The 25,689-nt window shown below is 43.8% G+C and overlaps 4 protein-coding genes across 7 annotated transcripts; 2 read left to right on the top strand and 2 right to left on the bottom strand.

The window, feature by feature from the left end:
- The first annotated feature begins 138 nt into the window (after positions 1 to 138).
- On the top strand, positions 139 to 3,083 carry LOC4326132 (uncharacterized). The gene is made up of 2 exons (XM_066308281.1): positions 139 to 1,002; positions 2,646 to 3,083. Exon 1 carries the CDS (start codon positions 163 to 165, stop codon positions 988 to 990), a length of 828 nt encoding a protein of 275 aa, XP_066164378.1. The 5' UTR covers positions 139 to 162; the 3' UTR covers positions 991 to 1,002; positions 2,646 to 3,083.
- On the top strand, positions 1,592 to 3,083 carry LOC136351083 (uncharacterized). 2 transcript variants are annotated; one of them, XR_001544927.3, is made up of 2 exons: positions 1,592 to 2,499; positions 2,640 to 3,083. XR_001544927.3 is itself a non-coding variant. In XM_015778170.3 (2 exons), the coding sequence occupies exon 1, from the start codon at positions 1,724 to 1,726 to the stop codon at positions 2,432 to 2,434; it is 711 nt and encodes a 236-aa protein (XP_015633656.1). In that variant the 5' UTR covers positions 1,592 to 1,723; the 3' UTR covers positions 2,435 to 2,474; positions 2,640 to 3,083. The 2 variants fall into 2 exon arrangements, 1 of the variants encoding a protein (XP_015633656.1); XM_015778170.3 differs by having other exon boundaries at positions 1,592 to 2,474.
- Positions 3,084 to 4,796: 1,713 nt separating this feature from the next.
- Positions 4,797 to 14,261, bottom strand: LOC4326133 (paired amphipathic helix protein Sin3-like 3). Its single transcript, XM_015758013.3, has 23 exons — positions 13,880 to 14,261; positions 13,301 to 13,531; positions 13,020 to 13,188; positions 12,818 to 12,916; positions 12,570 to 12,728; positions 11,749 to 12,031; positions 11,389 to 11,522; positions 11,202 to 11,277; positions 11,064 to 11,093; positions 10,758 to 10,978; positions 10,523 to 10,677; positions 9,109 to 9,236; positions 8,752 to 9,006; positions 7,990 to 8,655; positions 7,831 to 7,916; positions 6,873 to 7,544; positions 6,701 to 6,801; positions 6,476 to 6,614; positions 6,247 to 6,399; positions 5,878 to 6,041; positions 5,687 to 5,798; positions 5,436 to 5,608; positions 4,797 to 5,336 (listed from the first exon to the last, which is right to left on the bottom strand). Exons 1-22 carry the CDS (start codon positions 13,948 to 13,950, stop codon positions 5,456 to 5,458), a joined length of 4,257 nt encoding a protein of 1,418 aa, XP_015613499.1. The 5' UTR covers positions 13,951 to 14,261; the 3' UTR covers positions 4,797 to 5,336; positions 5,436 to 5,455.
- A 1,230-nt stretch (positions 14,262 to 15,491) lies between these two features.
- Positions 15,492 to 18,873, bottom strand: LOC9266108 (uncharacterized). 3 transcript variants are annotated; one of them, XM_066308302.1, is made up of 4 exons: positions 18,749 to 18,873; positions 17,519 to 17,657; positions 16,267 to 16,347; positions 15,492 to 16,188 (listed from the first exon to the last, which is right to left on the bottom strand). In XM_066308302.1, the coding sequence occupies exons 2-4, from the start codon at positions 17,639 to 17,641 to the stop codon at positions 15,979 to 15,981; spliced, it is 414 nt and encodes a 137-aa protein (XP_066164399.1). In that variant the 5' UTR covers positions 17,642 to 17,657; positions 18,749 to 18,873; the 3' UTR covers positions 15,492 to 15,978. The 3 variants fall into 3 exon arrangements, with proteins under 3 accessions (XP_066164399.1, XP_015626025.1, XP_015626035.1); XM_015770539.3 differs by having other exon boundaries at positions 17,519 to 17,662; XM_015770549.3 differs by having other exon boundaries at positions 17,519 to 17,662; positions 18,637 to 18,873.
- Between the last annotated feature and the right edge of the window lie 6,816 nt (positions 18,874 to 25,689).

Here is a 25,689-nt window from a genome sequence, read left to right on the forward strand (position 1 = left end):
ATATCGTTCTGTAATCCCGAGACTCTTCGGGGGTACTGCTGTCTGATCTTAATTAATCTATGAGAAGCTGCATTATCTCAAAAAAAAAAGTTTGAAAGAAAAAGGCAGTGAAATTTCAGCGCAGTTGTATCTGACACGTAATAAAGCAACCAACCTGAGGGGATGTATAGTCATGTAGATGAACACAAGCAAAGCACGCGGAGAGCGGAAAGAGAGAAAACACAAGACACGAGACGAGACGAGAGAGCGGAGAGCAGGTGGGCGATGGCGGGTGCTGTGAAGAGGATGGTGGATAATTCGTACCACGACGTGATGGAATCCATTCAGGCGGAGGAGTCGGCGGCGGAGTCGGCGCGCAACCGTCTGCTCGCCGTCTCGACCCTGCTGGAGCAGCAGCGCGGAGCCCTGGAGGTGGTGAGCGGCAGGATGGCGAGCTGGGCGATTCGGGAGGTGGAGATGAGCGCCATCACCGCCGAGCTCCTGCTCCTCGACGACGTGGCGGCCGGGGCGTGCGACGCGGCGGCGAGGCTGCGCGGCATCAAGACCACGCTCGAGCTCGTCAAGCTCATCAAGGCTGACGACGTCACCCTCACCCTCGCCACCGACGACTTGGAACACTATGCCCTGAAGCAGCCCGGCGACGCCACCTTCGCCCCCGCCCCGTCCCCCGAGGAGCTGGATGAGGCCATGAAGCACGCGGAAGCCGCGCAGGAGCATGTCCTCCGGTGCTGCGCCCGCGTGCGCGCCGTGGTCCGCTGCTTCCAGGGGGTGGAGAGGGTGGGCGTGGCCGGAGCGGAACAGGGGGGCGTGATCGCGGAGGGCGAGCTCGGGGTGGCCCACGAGTCGCTGGACGCCGCGGTGGGCGAGCTCCTCAAGGCGGAGGCAGCGGCGGCGGCGTCGACGGCAAACGCCCGGAATGTCAGCGCGCGGAAGCAGAACGCCACCGTACCTGATCCCCCCATCCCAGTGATTGATATCGATTCTGATTGATGCCTTTGCCTGGTACTTTTTCTTGTGCTCTATCCATCCATGCCATGCCATTCATCACTTTGATCCAATATTACCACTACTTGATTGCCACTGCATATAATCCCTTGCGATTTATATTGAATTAATAGTTCTTGTTCTTGCTTGCTTGGGTAATCCTAATTAATGATTTTCATGTGGAGTGTTTCAAATTTTTTTGGTACTCTACTAGTAGTAGTTTTTATTTTTTTATTTTTAAAAAGAAGTAAAGGAAAGGAAAACATTGAAACAAACAAACATTTGATTCTCATGATCTCACTGGAGCTGGAGTTGCATGCATTGCTTTACCCTGGCCGTATGGGCCCCACCCCAATACAAATGGAGTTTATTAATTTTGTCTCCATCCAAGCGCTAGTTGCGTTGCATTGCGGCGAGCCAGATTTTACTCCTTGTTTGTGCCTTTCTTTTCTTCTTTCCTTCTCCCCACGGAGGTGTACGTACTGAGTGACTGGTTGGTGGGCCCCACCCAGCGTCTCTTCTCTTCTCTTCTTTTTTATTGCTGCCAGGCTGGCCTGGCACTTGCTGTAATTACTTTTCTGTAATTTGGATTAATCCTTCGCGTCACATTTTCTACATCTCATCCTTCCATTCCACTCCCTTCATCTTCTTCCTCTGATAGATAGATCTTCTTCTTCTTCTTCGCGTCACATTTGGATCTTCTTCATCTTCATCTGAGAGAGATCAGGGCGGGGCGGCAATGGCGTTGAAGAGCAGTAGTACGATGGAGCTGGTGTCCCGCATGTCGAAGAGCATGAGCGTGGCCAACAACATCCTCGCCGTGCACGTCCCCCGCCTGCACGCCCTACGCGCCGCCCTCGACGGGATCCAGGACGAGCCCTCCCGCGCCGACCTCTCGTCCTCCTCCGCCGCCACCGACGCCTGCAGGCTCATCCGGGACACCGCCGCTGGCCTCACCCACGCCACGATCCACCTCCACAACGCCGCCTACTACCTCTCCTCCGTGCTCCGCATCGCGCTGCGCCACGCCGACGCCGACGCCTCCACCGACTTCTCCTCCAAGCTGCCCTCGCTCGCCGCCAACCCCTTCCCCCGCCTCGCCGCCCACCTGCTCGCCTCCATCCCCACGCCGCCGCCGCAGCCCACCGCCTGCACCCTCGACGACGCGTTGCTCGCGGTGTCCGTCGTCCACAACACGCTCGCGCTCCTCCTCGACTACAACCTTGAGAGGTGCATCCTCTACCTCCGCCTCCTCGGCCGCCGCAACGACCCCAATCTCCATCGCCACAACCGCCTGCCGCTGGCCCGCGACCGCCTCCGTGCCGCCTGCGTCATGTTAGACTTCGCCGCCGCCTACTGCAACGTCGCCGCCAACGCCATCAACGCCCACTACATCAAGCTTCAAAACGAGGCCAGCTTGATTTTCGGTTACACCTGGAACCTACCCTGATCAATCGTCTTCTTTTCTCTCCTCTTCTCCGTCGATCTACGTACGTTAGCACGCACGCATGCCAAGTTAGCATTTCCATTATACTATTGCCTAGTAGCTTGTTAAGAACTAATTGCTTCAATTCAAACCTTCAATTTCACAAATTAATTAATTATTTGCTCCTGCTTAGCTAATTAATTTCCTCTTCTTCTGTGACTTGATATAGGTACAGCTGGATCGAGGAGAGGGAGGCGAATTGATCGACGGATCATCAATTGAACAGCTTAAGGATCCCCAGCTTCTTATTAATTGGTCCAATTCAGGCTCAAGCCCGGCCGCTTTTCTTTTTCTAATTTCTTTTCCCTTCTTATCATCTGCGCTGTGTCTGGTTCATCGATTGATCCATCATCAGGTGGTCAATCTGGAGTAGTTAGTATACTAGTAGCAGTAATTCTGAGTCTTTTGGACTGCACGACTACTTAATTTTGGAGTATCCATCCAGCTTTTAATTACCAAGCAGTACTACAAACCTGTCTTTGGAGTAGTAGACAAAGAAAAAGTTGTAGGTAGACGGGCAGATCAATTACATTCTACGCCTGTTATGATCAATCGACGGCATTTTGTTATTTGATCATTGTGAGTAAACGACCTACATTGTTATTTGATCACACCACTATTTTGTTATTCTGCACCTGTTGTTTTTAATGATCATCGTGAGTACCTAGTTAACCGCCAACCACGATATTACTTAATTATGGTGTACTCCATGAGTCTACAATCTACATACTACTTGTGGATTAAAATGAAAAGGAACAATAGGATTTTGATGAGTTAGGATTAGCAGTTGTCATCTATCTCTCTTTCAACATGTGTCAAGGGATACATATGCTCGTAGAAATGTGAGTGTGGTGTAACGGTGTAGGTGTATGGTGGTGTGCAAGTGTGCATTTTCGGTGTAATTGAAAAAAAATATGAAGGAAATAATAAAGTGAAAGAAAACAAAAGATAAACAACTGGAGTAATAACAGTAGCTAGTAATTACTGGAGTATTACTACAGCCTTGTTTTCTTTTTTTTTTTCGATCCGTTTTTCGTCGGCATCAGCGGGGGATGTCGTTGGGCGGTGGAGCACAAATTAACCGTGTGCGTCAATCGCAACACTAACGGGTGCGTGCGTGCGTCCCTATATAGATGGAGGCGATCCATGGATGGAACCAAAGAATCCACCACCACGCGCACGGAGAGACTAGAGGCGAGCGAGCAAAATATAGGAGAGAGAGTAGAGGCGATCGATCGGAGCTAGCCATGGAGATGGATCCGGCTGCGGCTGCGGGAAATGGCGGCGAGGACGAGGCCGTGGCCGTGAAGAAGCATCTGGCGACCACCGCGCTGGGGGCGCTGCGCCTCGTCACCATCTCCGCCTCCGACGCCTACTCCCATACCTTGGACGCGCTCCACGCCCTCCGCTCCGCCTACGCCAACATCGTCGAAGTCGCACCACCCGATCTCGCCGCCGCGGAGGCTCTCCTCGCCCACGACTGCAACCACTCCATCGCCCTGGCCTCGCGCCTCGTCACCCACATGGAGCTCATGGCCATGGAGGCCACCATCCACGTCGACCGCTGGCTCACCTCCACCGACGCCGCCGTGCGCCTGCAGGGGATTCCGGCGGTGGTGTGGCGCTACAAGATGGACGCGGTGGTGGTGTGGCTCGGCAACGCGCGGAAGAAGCTCCTCGACGCCAGCGCCGACTGCCACGCCGTCACCCCCCTCCTCGCCGTCGCCGCCGCCGTCGACGAGTACGCACCCGACGTCCGCAGTCAGTGGACGGCCGCCGCCAACACGGGGCTCTTCGGAGCACTCGGTCACCTCCGCGGAGCGTGCAACATCATCGCCAACGCCCCCGCCGTCGCCGCCCTTGCTCGCGACGCCACCACCACCCTCTTCGACCTCCTCCTGCTGCTCTGATTAGATACTAGTAAGTCTTGGCTTTGATTGGTCGACTCCATTGATTGATACTCTTTGCTCTTGTGTTGACTGTTTGATCATCTACTCTTTACTCTTGTCGCTTTTGATCGATGTAATCATGTTAATGAGATCAAATGCAAGAATTCATCAGCCGGTTTACTGTGCCATTCTCGTGTCTGCCTTTGTTTACATCATTGCTCGCCAATTTTTTCTCTAAAACGAATTTACACATGCAATCTCACCCCCTTCTGCAAATTCTTCTATAGTAACAACATTATAGTGTCACATAATGCCTCTAGCAGTTCATTGATAAAGTTGATTTTAAGAAGGTTAGATTTTGCTAAAATCACACCTTTTAGAAATATGCCCGCCACAATCCAAATCGGTAAATCAGTAAACGCATGTAACAGAGCAGCTATTAGAAATTATTAGTGTATGTATTACAAGTCTGTCTAATTTACCAAAGGGATAGATCGATCGATTACAATAGCTGTGTTTGACAACGTTAGATTCAATCAAAAACATGGGTGGGTCAAAAAACAGAGGGGCCTATACCAACAGCAACAAATGATTTGATGATGAGTTAATAGAATAATATCCATCCTCCTACGACCGAGAGAGAGAGAGAGCAGTAAGTAAACAATTAATATTGGTAAACCTGGACCTTACTGAACAAACAACATTAATTCTGCTAATACATATGTACAACAAACACTTCTTTCAGCACATCGGAGCTGACTGCGGTGCTCACTCATGCTTTGCTTTGATTTGCTTTCCTCTCCTCCTGTATTTACCCTGTTATATAGTATTCTGTAACATCGTCCTCTTCCCAGCAGCAAGCACTTGTTATTCCAAGGGGGTCAATCGATCAATCTCCCACAGCTTCTTCTCTCAATATCGAAGCAAAACAGTCGCGATCTCGGCAGCAGCATCTCCTGATTTAGTTACAACAAGGACTGCAATGCAGCAAAAATGATATTCAGTGCCCTGCCACTAACACAACATCATGCAACTTTGCCTAGGGCTTAACACTTTCTGAAACCTAGTGGAATTACCAGTATTTTGCCGATGACCCCTAAGGCTTGGATAGAAATCTATGGAAGCGCTGCACTTTCGCAGCATATGTTTTTGAAGCCTGCAGCTTCTCAGGCACATTTCCAACAGGTGAAAATCTCCTCCTCTTTCTCAATCGAAATAAGAAATCTTCAGTGTCAAGGACATATGAGACCTGCATATCATCACATACGATTAATTTCCAGTAAAACTGGATGCACTCGAACTACCTGCCAAAGAAAAAGATAGTAACCTTAGAGGTCTTGCATGATATCTTGCATTCAAGGCCATTAGCGACTTTGACACCATCCATGGCCTTCAACGAATCTGAAGGCTCGTCGTTATTTGAATGCTTCCGCTTATTCCTGGGATAACAGTACAAGACCATGAATACCGGAGACATGGCATTAGATACATTTCAGTTTTATTAAGGGGATAAAATACCTTTCCAGGAAGACACCCTCAGACAATTTTCTGTCTGACATACTCGACAAATACTCGTTAAAAAGATACGAGGAAAAATTGGGATCAATTGATACTGCAGTCACTTCAGGCTTTTCATGGCCATATTCCATCAGCTGAATAGACAATTTTGTAGGATTTGAGCACTGCGATATGAAAAACAAAACAGCCTTTAGTCATCTATATTTCTATAGCACAAGAAAGCACTAACACTACCGTAGTACAAGGTGAACCTGTTCTTTTGAACACATAAGAAACACTATCATCATTTTATTAACATACAAGAGGGAACACACAACTACAAGTACATGAAGGAACTCATAGTAGTCTGCAGAGCAGAATGAAGCTTACACATTCAAACCGGTATATGCTCTCTTCATGGAGGAGCACGCGTGCATTTTCATGATAGACTAGATCAAAGAACCTCCCAGGGGATCTTGATTTTTCATATAAATAAAGCTGGAGAAGCTTGTTGTCCATTTCATCTGTTGCTATAGCTTGAAGCTGGTACCAGGTAAATCAAACAGTGAATCTTGCATCCAAGCCAAAATGACATATAGAATAATGGACGACAACATACCTGCTTCACAACTTTATATATCAGTTTATCCAAAGTAAACAGAACATAGGACTGAGTACCAATGATAGAACGGCAGTCATCCTCAAACTTGGTATTATCCGAAGAACCATCGAGCAAGTTGTAAAGTGCACTTATAAACCTTCATCAAAATTGACAGATTGATTATTCATCATATTTATGGTAAGGTGGTATAAGTAATTAGACAATATAGGAAAGCAGCACTACTTTGCATATAGGTCAGGTGGGTTTGTATCCTTGGAAGTTCTCCATTTCTTTTCAGCACTGGATGAGTTTGTCTTAGCCGAAAGTAATCTTTCGTACAAGATCTGCAATTAAAACAACTTTAGCAGACGAGAGCACAAGCGAAGACACAAGATCAAGATTTCTGGAAGCTCACCTGATGCAGCCTGAACAGTACATAAAATGAATCATTCCCATAAAATATACGCGAGGACTTTTCATCTCGGTCATGTAAAGCTGTGGGTACATGCTTGGCAAGTGGTTTTACGGAGTGTAGAAAGCGTTCCGATAGCGGGAGTGATATTCCCCCTTCCACATCATGTGTCTCAGTTGTTCCTTCTGCCTCACCCTCACTTTCAGCCTTGGCATCCTGATCATCATGATCCATATCTTCCTCTTCCTCATCATGATCTTCACGAGAGCACTCCTCACCATCACCAGATTCACTTCCTGATGCATCTTCACCACCCTCGGAGGCATTCTCACTGTCCTCGGTAGACCTTTGTGCGCTTTCCTCACCCTCATCATCAGCATCAGCATCATTCTCACCAGCTGCTTCAGCACAAGATGGTTGTGCTTCTCCAGACCTACCCTGGAATGGTCTGCTTGTGGAACCTTCCTTCGCTTTAGATACTCCATCTACAGCTCCATCTTCAAAAGGCGCAAAATTGTCCTCTTCAAAATCCCCATTAGGAGATAATTCACCCTCTTCTCTTTCAACTTTTGGGGTATTGTGGGATGCAGAAGCTTCATTGAATAGGCGCCCTTTGTTACCCTCACTTGCACCTCCACCATTTAAAGTTGATCCTGACCTCCCTGTTTCTCCACCCTGCAAAGAGAACAGAAACATAGATTATGAGTTCTCATTGATTTGTTGCATCCATCTTGCCATCTCGGTAGGCAAAACAAATGACTGTTCCATTTTATATGGAAAAGATTCAACACAAGCTCATCAATTCCATATGACACCATCATTGTGGCAACAAACAAACAAAAAGATAATAAAGTAAGCAACCAACAAAAGGGGAAAAAACATCTTCGATGGGGAAAAGGACCATAAGATAATGGTAAGAGATATTGAAAGTAAAACTAGCCATAGAAGAATGTGTTCATACCTCTACTGATGGTAATGTTTCATTTCCAGCCCGGGCTTCAGCAGCAGTGTCATTTCCAGCATGAGAACTTCTAGAAGCATTCACACCTAGAAGGCAAGACAAAACATAACCACCAGCAAAAACAAACCAAAAGAGGTTCCAAGGAACAGAAATGGATACCTGATGTTGGTTCCAAATTTGCTTTAGCATTGCCATGCTGTTCAGTCCTAGCAACAGGAATGTTCTCTGCAGACCTCTCGGTAGGCATGTTTTGGGTACTAACAGCGGGAATTTCATTAGTTCCAGGGGAAGCACCTTGCACTCTTCCATTTACGGCAGTATTCGATGGTTCCTCAGCCCTACGAGCAGTTCGATCAACATCATGGAAACCATTTTGAGTATCTGTTGCTACTCCATTCACCATTCTAGCCAGAGATGACGGTGTTTGCTCCTGTGGAATATTTTCATCATGGCCATGCTTGGCAACAGCCCCTGCTGCAGTAGTGTTGATTTCCCCAACAGTTGCAAGACCAGACTTTGTGGTTCGACTCTTGGGTTTGACTGCATCTGCATCCTCAGCACCATGTGTCCGAGGCTGAACACCCAAAATTGGCTCCAGAAAAGTTGTCCAAATTCTCACAACTTTGTCCAGTTGGTCTGAGGAACTGCAGACTTCACCACAGGAGTACTTAATGATCTTATACATATCTTCATGGATGTTTGAATCTACATAGTCAAATGACATATTGGGAACTATTGGACGCCTATTTCCAGCAGCAATAGCAAGGAGCACATCATCTTCCTTTCTTTTCTTCTCATTAATTTCTTTGATCTCAGTTAATAGAGCTATAGAAGGAAGAGTATAATTAGAAATATTCTACGACCAGGCAAGGCTGGAACTAACATAAGAAAAAAATTACAGGCAACAAAAACCGCACGTACATTTTGTGCTCAGGTTCTTTGTATCTTGCTGTTTGAAATAGAAACTGCGGTGGTCAAGAGACTTGTGATAATTTTTGGCATATATCTCTGCCCAAACCTTGTTGAAATCTGATCGGCACCTTGACCATTCTTCCTGCTTCTGTTTAAGCCTAGTTAAGATGACTGGTAGAGCAACACTAGCGTTCTTTCGAAGGACATCCATCACATCCAGACCATGGTCACCATATAACCGTTCAATGCACCTCAGATTCAAAGCTGTAAAACAGTTACAAATAACCCATAAGGGCAGTCAAGCAACCTCCGTATCATGCATTACCAAACATAACAATACAAATTAAACAAATAAAAGATGCATACGAGTTAAATGCTCATCGATGCGTATTGGGCTATCTGGTTTTAGGGAGTTGTCTTGCATCTTTTCTATCAACTCTTCGACACGCTTAGTTGCTGCATTAACTGATTCCAACAGCATGTCCAACTCAAATCTGAAAAGAAAAAAAAACAGACCAGTTTGCAATCAGCATCAAAAGATGACCCGATATAAACAGTAATCGCAGGGGATAGTTATGATTTATTAGACATGCCAGTTACACAACATTGTTACTATAGTCTAAAGAGCCTGTCATCCTCAACGAATGGCATCGTTGTAGAAACATATTTAAAGAGATGTAATGTCTCTTCCACATGCTTCATGCCCACAACTCAAGATGCTCAATGCAAGAACTAAGCATTAGTTATTTAGTTTCCCAGTCAGGAGGATATGGAAATGGAAAAACATCTATTCAAGCTGGCATGCATGCATGCATTGGCAGAGCACAGCTTTAGTGCAGGTGCCAATTAAACTTGAGCACAATGCAGGAAACCAGGAAAACTAGGTTTCTGGTTACATTGTAAGCATCAAATAGGAAAACCACCTCAATATCTCCAGAAACCAATTACCGACAAACAGTAAAGAAGTTCTTGTATGACTTAGTTCATGTTTAATTAATTTCACTACTTAATAATTCCTAACAATCACTTAGCAAAAATCTCCTCGATGAGCTTCTCTCAAGAAAATCTAAAGGGAAAATACAAGGAACACACATCAGAGAAGCATGCGATGAAGATCTACAGTTGTTCAAAAACACAAGCGGTACATGAGATGTAATCTAATACGGGCCACACATGTTTTGACCAATCAGGGAAGTTACAGTATACTCATAAGTTCCTTTTAGTTAATGTTCATTTCCTTTTAGATAGTGGAGAAATGCCTTCTCTTGAAGCATAGAGACCAAGACCCCTATTCCATCTAGGGTGGATTCCAACCACAATTCATGAAACCCGAAAGGCATGGTATTGTACAATACAGATAGTGACATGTGTGACTGGACAACCAAATCAACAACACCATTAGTTACTACTGCGTATGCCACATCTAACTCAAGAAGCAACGCAAAATACCATATCAACATATTGACTAACTTATAACATGTGCACAAGCAGGATAGCAAAATTTTACAACCACAAGTCCGCGACACTCTTGAAGACTCAAGGATCCCAGTTGTCATCATGAAACCTTCGATTGCACACAATTATGAGTCTACTTCCACAATACTCAGGTGAGGATATCAATATTAGCCCACAGCATAGAACCGAACATTGATAGTAGGTTTGAAGAGTTGAGCCGTTGATTAAAGTGATAAAATAAATGACTACTCTTACCAAAGGGACTATGGCAATAAATATGTAAAAGCATGTTCATGCTATGTTTACTAGAAACATAAATCAGCACCTGTCATCTTCACATCTAAATAAACTCTCTTCGTACTGATTCTTTCTCATGTGCTTAAATGAATAGTCTTCACTTCCTGATGTCACTGATACCCAGTGATCGTTAAGCACTGAAGCTCCAAGCTCAGTCTTGTTGCCTGCGGGAGGCATTGGGTACTGGAAACAGGATTAAACCATATGTTAAACAAAACATATCAGTCATCAACAAAAAAAAAACATGATCTAAATTAGCTTACATGTTTAGGTAGAAGCCGGTAACTTGGAGTGCACCGCTGACAATTTGAAAGATCGAGCTCTGATACAGGTTTGTATATATACTTTTCTTTGCTAGAGAACACAGGTTTTTGGCTAGGAGCTTCCTTATATGCTGGTACTTTCTCGATTCTGTCCGGTTCTTTTTCTGTTCCCTTTCCTCCCTCTTTCCTTTCCTCAGTTTTAACAATTCGTCCAGTTTGCCCTTCATTAATATAATTAGTGTTAACATGAGATTCTAAAAGGAGAAAGAATAAGGGGATACTAAGTTGAAAGCACTGATTGCATACTTTTACTGAAGACACCAGCCAGAAAACCATCTGCAGGGAGAGAGAGAGAATGTTTCGGAGATGAAACCATGAAATCTAAAACCAACGAAAGAAATCTTGCAAGAATGATCATGGATACATTTTAAATATGCGACCTACCTATATTCTCACAGTGCTCCAAGAATTCATTAAACCCATCCATAAGATCTGGATGCTGCTGAAGTATATCATTCACCTGTAACACAGTGACGATGTTCATGATCACATATCAAGTAACACCACTCAGATAAGAAAGGCAGAGGTCATTTAAAAATTTCAGAATAGCATGAATATATAGGAACCCTACCAAGTTCTTCAATTCACTCCTAGTAATAATTTCCTGGCTGTATATGTGAAGACATTTCAAAAACTCCTGGTAAGCATCATGCTCCAGCTTCTCCTTCACTTTTTCGCAGAAATGGAACTCCTGCGTGTATACACCTGATGTTGCGAGGAAACATGTAAATATAAGTAATTGAAAAGTGGAAAGGCAGCAGAATTCTCCAGGCATATGCTGCAACAGGGATAAGCAACAGACATGCATATGTTCTTACATAATGCAGCTCCTAACTTGCATTTGAAGGACAAAATAAAATAGTAATGTAGAGAAGAAAATGTACTGTGATGACCAGACAAAAACATCAATCCTGTATTTTAAGAGACTTACTCTTAAGTGCATCTTTATTATCATATAATGAAGCAGATGCACCAAGTATTCCGTGATTTTCCAGGGGCCCTCCATGGTGTGCATCAGCACTGGTAGGGTCCTCCATCTTCCTTGGAAAAGGTTTGCGCTTAAGTCCTATATCAAGATCTTTGCTGTCAAGTTCACCATCCTTATCGCCTCTATCATAATCATGCCTATCCTTAGGGCGTCTTCGCTGGATAACATGGTCCAGATCAGGACGATCAACACTCTCACGGTCAGCATGTGGATGAGCCTTATCCCTCTGAACACAGAAGTGAGATAACCGGTCAGCTAACTTTATGTTATATTAGCTTAAGCATATTAGCAGAACAAGGGACTTGCCTACATAATGAAATGCCTCATGTTGGCCTCATTCTAACCCCAGATAGTAAAACAATTAAAAACGCTTTGGAGTAAAATGTTTAGTTCATAAAAGGGAGTAACATGCCAAAATTAATAAATGGCGTCGTTTAACCTATATGGCACATCCTGTTCATGAGAGTCGACGGCCAGGTACTCCATGAATTCCCTATTACATGTTTGGTAGCAACGAGAGTTCATATGTTTTCCTTTTGTTTCTCCTTGCATTTGCAACACTTGATTCTTGCACCATATTTTGCCAACAGCTTCCTCAAAAGTCAAGCAAATGTGGCTTCTTCCCTATAATTAACGTGATATAGTATTTTCTGCCAACTAGAGAACTACCTCCTAGGCACTAGATTGAAACTGAAAGTAAATTAAGGTTACAAGATAAGGTCATTGATAGCACTTCGCTCTACAAAATAGTAGGGCACTTATACCTTTTCATTCCTACTAGCAGGAGGCACCAGAGAGGTCCTGTCATCCCGCCTAATACCAGGCCTTGAAGGGGCCACAGCTTGTGGAGGCACGGAGGTATCAGGCAAGAAGTGTTGGAACTCTTCGAGTAAATCTTTGTGGTCTGCAAACAACACAGCAACCTGCCAAAAAGACAAAGCTAATTAACTTCTCCTATCGGAAGCGTCGCATAGTATGCAGGGCCAAAGAAAAAAAAGGAGGGAATAGGAACCTCATGGTAAACATCTTGGATGGATTTATTGTCCTTGCGGTACATGTTGAGGATGTCTAAGAATGCCTTATAGACATGCTCATCATGCTGGAACCGATTCTGTAGAAAAGAAGCAATAATAAATGACATAAATCGCTACGTATCACGGCGGTTATTACCTAGGGAAAATAGTTGCACATAACGTATGCACGTGTATTTATACCTTAATCTTGTTTACGAAATTGATGGCTTCCACGAAATCAACAGGCTTCTTCTCCTCCTGCAGCTTGATTGCATAACCCTTGGGCAAGAAGGTATTGAAGCCAAGGATGAGCTCAGGGTACCCGTTGAAGAGTGTCTTGACACGAATAATGACTCCGTTGGTATCAATCCTGCATCGAGATTGCACCACAAGACAGTCATGGAAGGCAGACAAGTCAATATATCCCGGTGAAGTGAGATATGTAAAGCGGTAGGGATCCGATAGGGAGAGAGTAGAGAGACCTCTCACTCTTGAAATCGCGCATGACCTCGAGGAACTCCTCGTATTTCTCCCTCTTGTCCTGGAACTTATCCTTGACGGCCTTGAGGTAGACGAGCGCATCGTTCGTGGTGAGCTTCTGGCCGGCCGTTGCGCCGCCGGCGGGCGGCTGAGCAGGCGGAGCAGCGGCGGCCTGAGGCGGCGGCGCTGCAGCGGAGGCAGGCCCCAGAGGCATGTGCTGCGGCTGCGCCGTCCTACACCACGAGAGGAGGGGCAAACAGTTAGATCAAAACGCAAAACAAAATCGCACCCTAAAAAACACCTCCTTTTTTTTTGCGACGTAGAGTTAGAAATTGGAACACAAAATTTGACGGTGAAGAAGAGAGATTCCCCAAAGGAAACCCGAATTCCTCCCGCAGATGGAAATAATATATATAATTAATTATTCACTCCCTCGCGGGCTGAGGGTGAGGGAAACGAAACCGAAGTGAAGTTTATTTTGAAAAATAAAACAAACGAAATAGGCAGGAACGCCTGGAAGGGCGAAGGCGATGAGCACCGAGGAAGCCAAGGATGGAGGAGGCGAGGAGAAAAGCACTCACGGATCGGATCGACCGACGTTGGGGCGCTTGAGTTGGGAGCCCATGAGCGCGTCGTCCCTGGCGCGCTTCATCCCCCCATACACAGACTCCCTTCCTCCTCCTCCCCCTCCTCCCTTCACCCAACCAAACCACCGCCGCCTCCTACAGAACAACCTCCCGGTCGCCGCCGCCGCCGCCGCCGCCGATCCTCTCAAACCTCGGAAGACGTACACCGGCGCCGGATCTGCCCGCCGCTGGCTCCTGCGAGACCCCCCGAGCGCGGCGCGAAGAGGGCGCAGCGCGAGGCGAAGGCGACGCGCGGGGAGGAGAGGCGGCTAATCGCCTCGGCGAGACGCGAGACGCGAGAGGGAAGGATGGGTGAGGAACGAGGCAAGGGCGAGGCGAAGAAGAAGAAGAGAAGCGAGGCCTCCTCTTCTCTTTAACACAACGAAGAGAAGAGAGCGCATCACAACCCATGTACACCCACCGGTGCCACCACGCTGCCCCGCGCCCGTCGCGAACCACATCCCGCCCGCACATCCCCAGATAAGGGACACGTGGACGTACCGGATCGACCGCCCTAGGGTGCGAAATGGTTACTGGCGGTGATCGCACCGGTGGGAGGGTTAGCTTGTTTCGTGGGTAAACACAACCTACCCATTGGATTTGGGGATTCCAGTGAGCGGTCTGGATTAGCGCGGGGTTACTTCGAGATTAGTGCCCCCGGGCCCACCTGTCAGTCGGATGAGTGCCTCCGATCTCAGGTTTAACCTAGCTCCGCTAGGGCGGCGTCGGTTCGTATATCCGCCTCATGCGTGTGTGTCTTCTGGCTCAGGAGACGTATTTCCGTGGGATCCGTATATACATGGGCTTCATTTGGCCATTTGTCACGATCCCTAGCTTCCAGAGAGGGCTACCGCTGGATCTTCAGTTTCATCTGCAGTATCAAACTATTAATAAAAAAGACAGATTACTAACTGTTACTAACTGGAGTAGTTTATCAATAGTTGTATTTCGCGTCAAAATAAATTAAAAACAGCTGTATTTATCCTCACATTTTTTGCTCCATGATAGATGCATATAAATGAAGGATAATAAAGTCGTTTCAGCTATTTTTCTTGCTTATCGTACACAGGTTTAAAAACAACTTTATGTCTGGAATCAGAGAGAGACTAGTCCACAGGGACCAAAGACTAGCAAAGTATTTGTGTATAGTTCAGTAAAGCTGCAGTAGTAAAACCATTAGCAAAGTTTCTTTCCGACTGCTCCCGCTCCCAGTGTCTTACTACTACTGATAGCCAATGTTTCCAACTTTGACTCTGCCAACTTGTCCAGTCTCTCAGAGAAGTAAAAGTATCCATTCAAGTAAGCTTAACGAGCCAGCGCAAATGTGTTCCTAGAGTTTGCTTCACAACATTAGTGCTTCTGGAAAAAAAAAAAGAAAAGGCCCAATTTGTTAATCCTGTGACTAATTAACACTGCGCTGGCTAGAGTTCTGATTTTAGTTTTTCAGCTGTTTTGTCGCAACAAATCAGGAGATTTTAGCCCCTTGCAGCAGATTCCCAATGGCTAATAACATGACATATTCCAGTCTCACTGCATGCAACTGCTGTAATATCACACTGGCCATCCATAGTAACAACTACTGAAACTTGAGAGATATTTAACTATTTGCCACTCTTAAGGATTTACCACTGAACCCACATGTCATAGAGACATAGACATATGAGGGCCCATATGTTATAAACTATGAGTGATAAATTCTTAATTGACAAGTCTTAAAAAGTGACAAAAAAGTTAAATGCCCCGATAGTTGATTGTCTCTAAAAGACTTAACAGTTCAACTCTTGTACTCTGAAATGCGGTATCGTTATAGCAGGCAGCTGAAAGCCTGAAATCATCTTGGACTAATACTCCAAACAAATTCAGGAGCATAATGTTGCTGCTTCCTGCAAGTGGTGACTAATTTTCCTTTCTCCCTACTTGATGCCCAATAAAACCGAAATTTCCTGGGATGTCTCTCTAAATATATACACATGCGAGCACATTAATAATTACAGTCATCGATGGGATAAATGACATGAAGTGGAGCACATATCCAAGCTGCAGGATAGTTGGAATTACGCCTTCATTTTTTCACCTAGTGTTTGTTGGACAAACCACAGCACTGGATTTCCGAGAGCAGGAATTAGGCTTACTGCCACCAGCGGAACAGCACAAGCAAAAAGCCAGGGCCAAATGTTGTTTGCTGGATGTTTTATAGGCACTGGAGGTCTAAACTTTTCAAGCTCTTCGTGCAAATCCGGGTAATTTTGAAACAGCAGCTGTAACTGGAGAACAAACAGACCAAAGGTTAAGTGATTATTTATCCCAAAATTGTCGACAAAGGGAGGCAATTATATCCATACCTCTCGGTAGGCCTCAAGCCGGGATAGCTCCATTCTTCCAAGAATGTCAAACAATGACAAATACAACATGTAGTTACAAGCCTGACAAACACGGAGATTAATAATTATTACTACCAGCATGGATAAATGAGACAATAGTGTTATGACCCAAGCTCGTGAGGAATTGAAAACCACAAACTAGCAGCAGAATACACTGATAACTTGAGATAATTTGGGAAGAAATTGGGGGATCAGGTGGAGAAGAGAAAGGGGACAAAGGAAGAAGAATAACATCAGGAGGGGAATCAGATTCAATTCATTTCATTCACTGCACTTACAGGAAACCACACCACAAGCTTTATAGCTCAACGCACACTCTGACCACGAGACCCATAGTCCATGGACAGAGTATACACAAGGTTCACTTCTAATATTCTTGACCCCACTAGTCAATAGTCTCTCATGTGTGACAAATAATTAGAAGGAAATAACACCACTAATAGTAATATCCAACTAAATAGCTAAAAGCAGCTATCTGGTATGCTAAATAATAACAGAACTCCATTTCCTGATGAAATGAGGCAAAGCTGATAATTAAGCAGTAGCAGTTCTACATGGAGACAGGCAAGGTGTCACATTGTGTTGCTGGCACATGGTGCACTTAAGCAAGGCCTGCAAAATATGACAGGAACCAGACTAATAAAGCTTTTTCTTCGAAACAGCTCAAAATCACTAGAGTTTGTTTAATATGTTTCTCTATGATAGTAGCAGGCGTTTTTAACTGATCTATATCATGCTTCTGTTCCCTTACCTATATTTTTCCACAAAACTATTGCAGGCTGCTTCTATATATGTAGAACATGCAGCAAGAGCTTCCGAAATATAATTTAGCATTACACATGGCCACATGGGTCAATATCCCTCAGGACAGTGTCGAGTGGCAGGCTGTTTAACCACGATTGAACTTATCCATCAAAAAAAATTCAGAACATGACTTGCTTGTACAACCCGATGTATTTATAAAGATCTCACAAGAATTTATAAAGATCTGAGTTCTAAAAAAAATAAAGATATCAAGAGATGGGATTCTTGCATTCATCAAAATTTTGATGGTTGTTATACATCAGATTATGAAACAAAAAAAATGGACATGACCAAACAAATTATGATTTAGTAGACAGGTGAGTACCTAGCAATGTAAGACCTGCATCGCAATCACAAGAATGTAGATCATGTAACATGCAAAAAAAAACTATAATAACACTGAAGTCACCTTCACTTTCTTGACAAATCTGAGCGAGTCTTCAAATGTCAGTGGCCCTGATTTAGATGCCAGGGCACTAAAGACAACCATCATCCTTGAGTCTGCCCTGACCATCTCATTTGCTCTAGCCATAGTAACACTCTAGTCCCTGGGCTGCATAACAAAAACCAATTATGGCACAACCATTTAGCAGTACATTTACAAAAGACATACGGAGTAATTAGTAGTAGATGATGAGCAGACACAAGACTTCAACTAAGAACACAGCTTAGCCCTGAACTGCAGCCAATAGGAAACCAGAACAGCACCAAGTGGCACAAGAAACGAAATGAACCTGTGCATGTGGTTTTCCAAACCCACCAGATTAGAGCATAATTTCTACACGACCAAACACAATAAGGTAAGCACCAACCACATATACTTTACATTAATGAAATAAGGGGCACCCTGATCATACTCTGAAATCAAAGAATTAGTGTTAGGGCTGCAAAGGTACAGCTCATCTAAAACGTAGCAACCAAGCCACAATGTAGGGAAGAAGCAACCAACCGGAAACAATGTAGGGAAGAAACAACCAACTGGAAACAGGACCAGCGCCGAAAAAGAATAATAGCAAGTAATGGCCTAAGGATAAACTTAGGAAAGAGTAGTAAACCTTTTCATTGGGTTTGCCGACCTCCTTGTCTAAAGGAAAATCGTTCCATTGGTGAAGAAGAAGAGCGATCGTACTGAAATCCTAGATGAATCGAGGGAATGAAGCATTGTCCAAAATGGAGACAGCAAAGCACACACCTAATATCCTAGATGCTAGAACGCAACAAACTGAGGGAAAACAAGGCCGAATTGCCGACACCATTTTTGCTCTAACAACTACCTTGGTAAGTTCATATGAGAAATGGCGCTGAAATGGAAAGAGATTCAGGTTGTACAGCCCCAACAGAAGCACACAATGACTTGATTAATAGTAGAGCACGGGCAGCTAAAAACAGGCAAGGTAATCAAATCGCCCACTATGATACAGCAAACCAAATGGAACAGGAACAGGCTGGCATTTAGATCAACCAAGGTGCACAACACAATTCGTGGAAAGGCAGTTGAAACAAGCTCATAGCAAAACCAAATCACACCTGGGGACTTGAGAATGGCCAGAAAAAGTGCTGAAAATGTTGCAGTTATCTCGGAGAAGGAACAGGTAGAGGGGGAGGAAGAAGAAGAAGAAGAAGGCATCGGAGCTCTCACCGATCGGCGGAAGCAATTTAGGGTTGAGCAGGGGGTTGGGCTTGCAGCTCCTCCCCTTCCCCTGGCTGGGCTGGCTAGTGGCTAGTCCCGCAAGCTTGGAATATTCCAAGGCGAGGCGACCGAATGGAGGAGGGGAAAGGAAAGGAAAGGGAAGACGAAGCACCTATCCCATCGGCACCGCACGCGCGTACCTACTGACAGGTGGGGTCACTACAATGTGGGCCACACATGTCAGTAGGTATCGAGGGAGGTGGGCGGTGGAACCGCCGTGTGATTCTTATCTCATCGTGGGGCTCGTCTGGTCAACGAGGACCACGACCCGATCCGCTACGCCCTGGTTTGTTGTTGGGCTCGTTACAACCAATGGGCCGTTGATTACACGACAAATTGGCCCACTCCAACAAAAGAATTATTGTTTCTCTTGATAAGTTTACTATAGGTCTCTCATCTTTACATCGAGTTTGAATCATATCTTGAATCACAGTCACAGAAATCTTGACCGCCAACTTGCAAAACTAGGTTAAATTAATTAGATCCTCCAACAATATAGATTTTTCGTGAACATACAAAGTGATTACACGTCGATATATTAGAAGAAAAAGATTTTCTAAATTTTTTATCAATAAATAGTTCATTATAAATTAAATTTTATTTAATGAAAATAATATCACTAGATTGTCATTTAAATTGCTATCATATGATTATGATTAACATTACAGTATATTACAATTTTAAAGTTAAACATTAGTTTTAAAGACCGTGTCAAATTTGACGCACCTTATGAGTGGGATGGAGGGAGTGCATGGCAGAATACCCTCATCCATTAAACGTTCAATCTCATCCATTATTCAGAAATTAAACTATTTGTTAGAGAAATCAAAAGCATCATCGTCGAGAGGGAAACAGCCTGGATCACCAGCTAAGGCCCCTAAATGACCGCTCAGTGATAAAGGAGGTGGGGGTGCAAAGACGGAGGTTTGCCTAAAAGCAGCCACCCTTTAAAGAGTGCGTAATAGCTCACTGATCGAGCGCCCTTGCGCTGAAGATGAACGGGGCTAAGCGATCTGCCAAAGCTGTGGGATGTCAAAATACATAAGCATTTATATACATATGTATATATATATGTATATATATATATATATATATATATATATATATATATATATATATATATATATATATATATATGTGTGTGTGTGTGTGTGTGTGTGTGTGTGTGTGTGTGTGTTGTAGAAGCTGCCTAGATTTGTTCGTCCTGGGTAGAGATTAAGGTCAACTTGGAGAGCTTAAAATTACGAGGAACAACTTATTGGTGAGAATATGGAAAAGCTGAGTCTCCCAACTTTTGGCTTTAGTTCACTTTCTGGATTCTACAACTATAACTTTTCAAAATCTACTTCTTGAAATTAAAAAAAAAACTAAACTGTTTAGGTGAGCTTCTTATTTTGAAAAAAATTATAGCTGTCAAAAGCTCCCCGAACAAGCCTTAAACAGACTTATATATGTTGTTGGTTGCTAGCAATATTAGAATGGGCAATATTATTGGCGGGAGTAGTAGTAGTAAGTGGTGGTGCTATCCTGGTGAGGGCGATGGTGGCCTGAGCATGGGCGTAGGCGGCGCAGCGGAGCGCTAGAGCGATGCTGCTGCGAGCTTTCCTCTTGGTGGAGTGGGCCAGCGGCGGAATCGGCTTGGTGAAGATGAGAGAAATCGCGTCATTGAAGGTGTAGAAGGAGCTTTCCAGAGCTTCCTCGGCGAAGCCGAGCGCGGTCACCGCGTGCTGGACGCGCATGGCGAAGCCTTCCAGGCCGACGTCGTCGCAGTCGGGGTAGGAGATCGTTTGTTCAAGCGGCGGAAGCAGGGCGAGGCGCTCGGCGAGGTCGGTGGTGAGAGGGCAGGACGGCGGCGGCAAGATGGCGCCCATGGTTTTGGCGTCGTAGAGCGGCGCGGAGCCCATCACGATGGCTTTGTGGACGCGACAGATCTGCATGTCGCTGATGCCGTGCGAGATGATCTCTTCCGCCGTATAGTAGTCCTCCCTCGTCGGCGATGCGCCGCCGGCCGGGAAGGCGTCGACGTGGTCCAGGAGGCCCTGCATCTTCGCCTGCTCCACCTTCAGCTCCTCCACGAAGCACGCCATGCCTCTACGGATCCTCGCCAACACTACTGAATTTGCCTCCATGTACGATGTAGCGTACCTTACGACTACGACTTCTTCCTTCAATCCGATCGATCCGATATATGTAGCCCTCCGTAGTATGCACGTGTATATTTATATACGAACAACACAAGACTATCCTGCTGCATGAATCCTGATCGATCTTGGCTACCGATCGCCCGAGGACTCTCGATCCGACTCGGCTGCATGCCCCCCCCCCCCCCCCCTCACACATGGCCCTCACCTACCGACATCGATAGATGCCGGCGACACCACGAGATTGCTAGTAGGAGTACGTATTTCGCAAAGCTATCAAGATTGATGGCATCATATCATTATATTTGCATATAACTCAAATAGTTATAGAAAAAAAATAAAAATATTAATAACATCAATTGACATAAGTCTACAAATAAACGTGTAAGACCAAATTTGATCTACACTGTCTAGAGAAAATATATATATATATACATACATATATATACATATATATATATATATATATATATATATATATATATATATATATATATATATATATATATATATATATATATATATATATATATATATATATCTACTTAGCTTCCATCGTTCGTAAAAAACCGGGCGAAAAAACCGGGGGAAAAAACCAAAATTGTCCGATAAAAAAACCAGCCGAACAAAAACGTGCGAAAAAAAGAAAAGAAAAAACAAAATAGCGATAAAAAAAGTCCAACTATGTCCCGTAAAACAAATAGAGATAAAAAATAAAAGAGTAAAATACATCAGCGGTCCTTAAACTTGTCAGGAGGTTTCACTTAGGTCCACGAACTTGCAAGGTGCACATCGATGCCCCTAAACTTGGTTTATTGTATCATCCCGGTCCAAAACCGCGTTTGACTGTGGTTTTGCCTATGTGTCACGCCACGTGGACAATGACATGGATTTTTTTAATTTTTTTCTCCCTTTTTCCTTCTTTTTTCTCTTTCTTCCTTCTTTTTTCTCGGTGGTGAGAGACGGCACGAGGAGAGGGGCTATCGCAGTGGTGAAAAGAAGAAGGAAGAAGGGTGAAAAAAAAATTCCAAGTCATCATTCACGTGGCGTGCCACGTAAGCAAGACCACGGTCAAACGCGGCTTTGGACCGAAATGAAACAATAAACCAAGTTTAGGTACCTTGATGTACGATTTGCAAGTTCGTGGATCTAAGTGAAAACTCCCGACAAGTTTAAGAACCGCTGGTGCATTTTACTCAAAATAAAAAAAGTCCGACTCGTTGCGATTCCTTCTTAGAAAAAAAAAAGTCCGACTCTAGATCGAGTCTCACTCCTCTCGGTTTGAGTCCGAGATTCTAGGCACCACTTCTCTCGGTTTCAATCTATACCGTGATATTCCATACATCTTGGTGAAAACAAATTGATGTGTCGGATTAAAGATCTGTTTGCAAAAACGGAACCTACATGTCGAGAGCATTCCATTTTTATATGATTTTAATTTTTGGGTTTGTACATTAGCATTTGAGCCCTGTAATTTTTATATTTATATTTGAGTCCCTATAATCTTGCAATAAGGTGCTTTTGGTATTTTTTAAAAAAACAATAAATAAAAGGGATAGAACAAAGGCAGAAAGGTGCATAAAAAGAAAAAGAAAAGCCACACAAAAAAGAAAATAAACAAAAAACAACAACAACAAAAGTCTATTTCCCCTAAGTGGCGAAAAAAAACTGTAGATGCAAACGGAAAAAAAAAATCCGATTCCTATAAAAGGCAAAAAATAGTGGTGAAAAAAAAACGCTTGATCCGATTCCTTAAAAAACGGAAAAAAGTCTGATTCCTGTAAAGGAAAAAAATCCAAAAAAATCTAAAAAAGTTCGTCCAATTCCCTAAGAAAGTGGCAAAAAAAATGGTTCGTAAAAAATAAAAAGCTGGTTCGTATAAAATAAAAAATTCACGCGAGAAAAAAATGGAAAGGGCGAAACAAAGTCCAATTTCTAATCAGTATAAATCTCTTCTCTATCTCTAATCTAATCTAACTATTTAAAAATAAAAAATGCACGAGAAAATAAAAACAATCAAAAAAACGTGTGAGAAAAAAGTCAGAAAAAAGCACAAAAACACGTTGAAAAGGTTTTTCCATCTTCTTAAAAAAAAATAAAAAAATGCGTGAGAAAAATTATTTCCATTGTTGGCAAAAAAAATTAAAAATACATGCGAGGAAAAGACTGTCAAAAAAATGCGCCATTTCTAAAAAATAATGGTTTGAAAAAACCACGCAAGAAAAAAACACTATATATATAAAAAAATCGCTCTAAAAAAACTGTCAGAAAAAAGCTAAATTGATGGACGCTTGAGTCGGATAGGATCCATCGATTTTTTACCATCTACTACACGGCTTTTATTTCGTCATATATTCTCATGTATTGGGAAAAAAAGCAAAAAATAACATTAAGAAAAAACATGAAAAAAAACCACGCGAGAAAGTAATTGTCAGAAAAATAGGCAAAAAACACGCGAGAAAAGCAAAACAAAAAAGGGGAGAAAAATATGGTTTTCGTCATCAGTAAAAAAAAAAGGAAAAATAACATGCTAGAAAAAACTGTTAGAAAGAAATGCGCTATTTCTGAAAAATGTTTATAGGTACAACACAAGACTATCCTGCTGCATGAATCCTGATCGATCTTGGCTCGCATCATACCGATCGATCGCCCGATGACTCTCGATCCGACTCGGATGCCCCCCCGGGCAGACATGGCCCTTGCCTACCGACATCGATAGATGCCGGAGACACCACGAGATTGGTAAGTATATTTCGCAAAGCTATCGAGATTGATGGCATATCATTATATTTGCATATAATAACTCAAATAGTTATAGAAAAAATAAAAAAATTAATAATATCAATTCGACATAAGTCTATAAATAAACGTGCAAGACCAAATTTGATCTACAATGTCTAGAGAAAAAAATGAAATTAAGCAGTCAATAGTACTTGTACAATGAAGATAAATTTTATCTCTTTTTTTCTTCATGTGTAAATAAAATTTAGACTCGCATGTTTGTATAGTTGTGTCTCATATTAACATAATCTATCTTATTATATTAACAAGATCTATCTTGTCAAATTTTATGAATTTTTCATTTAATAATAACTATTTAAACCACATGCATACACCTAGATACTATGGTTATGGTTTATTAAAAAACCTAGTACATATAAAATTAACATTGGCGCCGTTGTTTTTAAAACCGGAACATATTGAGAAAATCATCGAGCCGAGCGGGGATGCTAAATCCCCTCATCTTGTCCTCTCTCACGCCACTCATCTCTCCATCCTTCCATCTCCCCTCCTCCTCATCCTCTTCTTCTTCGCTCTTCCTCTCCCGGGCATGGCGTGGCATGGCGGTCGCCACCCATTTGGCCTTCCTCTCCCGGGCATGGCAGTGACGGCCTCTTCCTCTCTTGGGCCCCTTTGATTTGGAGGAAAAACATAGGAATTTTAGAGGATTTCAATCCTATAGAAAAATTTCCTATGAAGCCCTTTGAAATAAAGGATTGAATCCTATCCAATCCTTTGAAATTCCTATGGAATGGACAATCCTATAGAGATTTTGGAGGAAATTTAGCAAGAGCTTCAACCTCTTGCTAACTTTCCTTTGAGTCTATCTCTCTCATCCAATTTCTGTGTTTTTCCTATGGTTCAATCAAACGGTCATTCCTGTGTGTTTTCTTGCGTTTTACAATCCTCTGTTTTCTTACATTCCTATCAAAATCCTACGTTTTTCCTATTCCTACGTTTTCTCAATCCTGCGATTCAAAGGGGTCCTTATGTGTGGCGCCGCAATGGTGGCTACCTCTTCCTCTCCCCCAGACCGGGGTGTGAACTACCGGATCCGGTTGCCACAAGTTTGGGGTGGCCATATCCTGGCTCGATTGTGGCCTCTTCCTCTCCTCTACCCGATGGCTATGGCGGGTGCCTCTCTTCCACTCCCCTCCCTGGTGCGACGGCTACCGGATCTGGCCACCGCGAGCTCAGGTGATCCACGTGAGGTCGCCTCTTCCTCTCCCCGGCTCTACAATGGCCTCTTCCTCTCCTCTATGTGGCGGCGGCAGTGGCGGCTGCCTATTCCATTCCCTAGCCCGGTGCAGTGGCCACCAGATCCGACCAGTAGCGTGTCTAATTCGAGTGATTTGTGAATATTTTTTTGTGATTTGTGGAGGGGGTTGATGAATCGACGGTGGTATGTGCATGTTGATGAATAAGGAAGGTGTTCTTGGATGTGAGATGCTCTGGAGGGTGATAGGGAGTTGTTCGAATCGAGCATATGCATCGAGCCAAGTTTTTATTTTTATTCCTGGAACCAACACCTTTGAAATTTGAATTCTCCTCATCAGTATCGCCTGCACGGGATGTCGGTTGTCAAATTTGGCACCTTTCAACCAGCACTAATCCCTGTTTTTGTGTATGTATATCGACACAAGACATATCTAGAACAATTAAGTAAAGCAATAAAAATAAGGAAGTCCCTCATAATTCACATAGAAAAGGTTAGAAAAGATATAGCAGAAGACAAGGTGGAAATATGACCAATATCACACATTCACACTTAGTAGGTACTAGCTACTAGCTGGCTAGCTCGATCCCCTTCCTATAGCTTTATACCCCCTGTCAGCTATATATGCGAAGATCGAATCGTAATTTGATACTAAGTGGGATGTGATCTCAAAAGGTTAATTTGAAGCGAGAGATTGCATATGCGCATGCATGGCACTGAGGGAAGAGACGGATCGAAGTGAAAGAAGAAAC

This window comes from Oryza sativa, chromosome 1 (assembly GCF_034140825.1).
Source record: "Oryza sativa Japonica Group chromosome 1, ASM3414082v1".
In the NCBI taxonomy this organism is placed as follows: Eukaryota; Viridiplantae; Streptophyta; class Magnoliopsida; order Poales; family Poaceae; genus Oryza; species Oryza sativa.

Excerpts from the sequence above, each read along its gene's own strand:
- LOC4326132 (XM_066308281.1), top strand. The coding sequence starts at position 163 with ATGTATAGTCATGTAGATGAACACAAGCAAAGCACGCGGAGAGCGGAA.
- LOC136351083 (XM_015778170.3), top strand. The coding sequence starts at position 1,724 with ATGGCGTTGAAGAGCAGTAGTACGATGGAGCTGGTGTCCCGCATGTCG.
- LOC4326133 (XM_015758013.3), bottom strand. The coding sequence starts at position 13,950 with ATGAAGCGCGCCAGGGACGACGCGCTCATGGGCTCCCAACTCAAGCGC. Across the intron at positions 11,094-11,201 it reads GGAGCACTGTGAGAATATAG|ATGGTTTTCTGGCTGGTGTC; the intron begins GTAGGTCGCATA and ends CTCTCCCTGCAG. Across the intron at positions 5,609-5,686 it reads TATCATGCAAGACCTCTAAG|GTCTCATATGTCCTTGACAC; the intron begins GTTACTATCTTT and ends GATGATATGCAG.
- LOC9266108 (XM_066308302.1), bottom strand. The coding sequence starts at position 17,641 with ATGGCTAGAGCAAATGAGATGGTCAGGGCAGACTCAAGGATGATGGTT. Across the intron at positions 16,348-17,518 it reads GATTTGTCAAGAAAGTGAAG|GCTTGTAACTACATGTTGTA; the intron begins GTGACTTCAGTG and ends CGTGTTTGTCAG. Across the intron at positions 16,189-16,266 it reads GGCTTGAGGCCTACCGAGAG|TTACAGCTGCTGTTTCAAAA; the intron begins GTATGGATATAA and ends TTTGTTCTCCAG.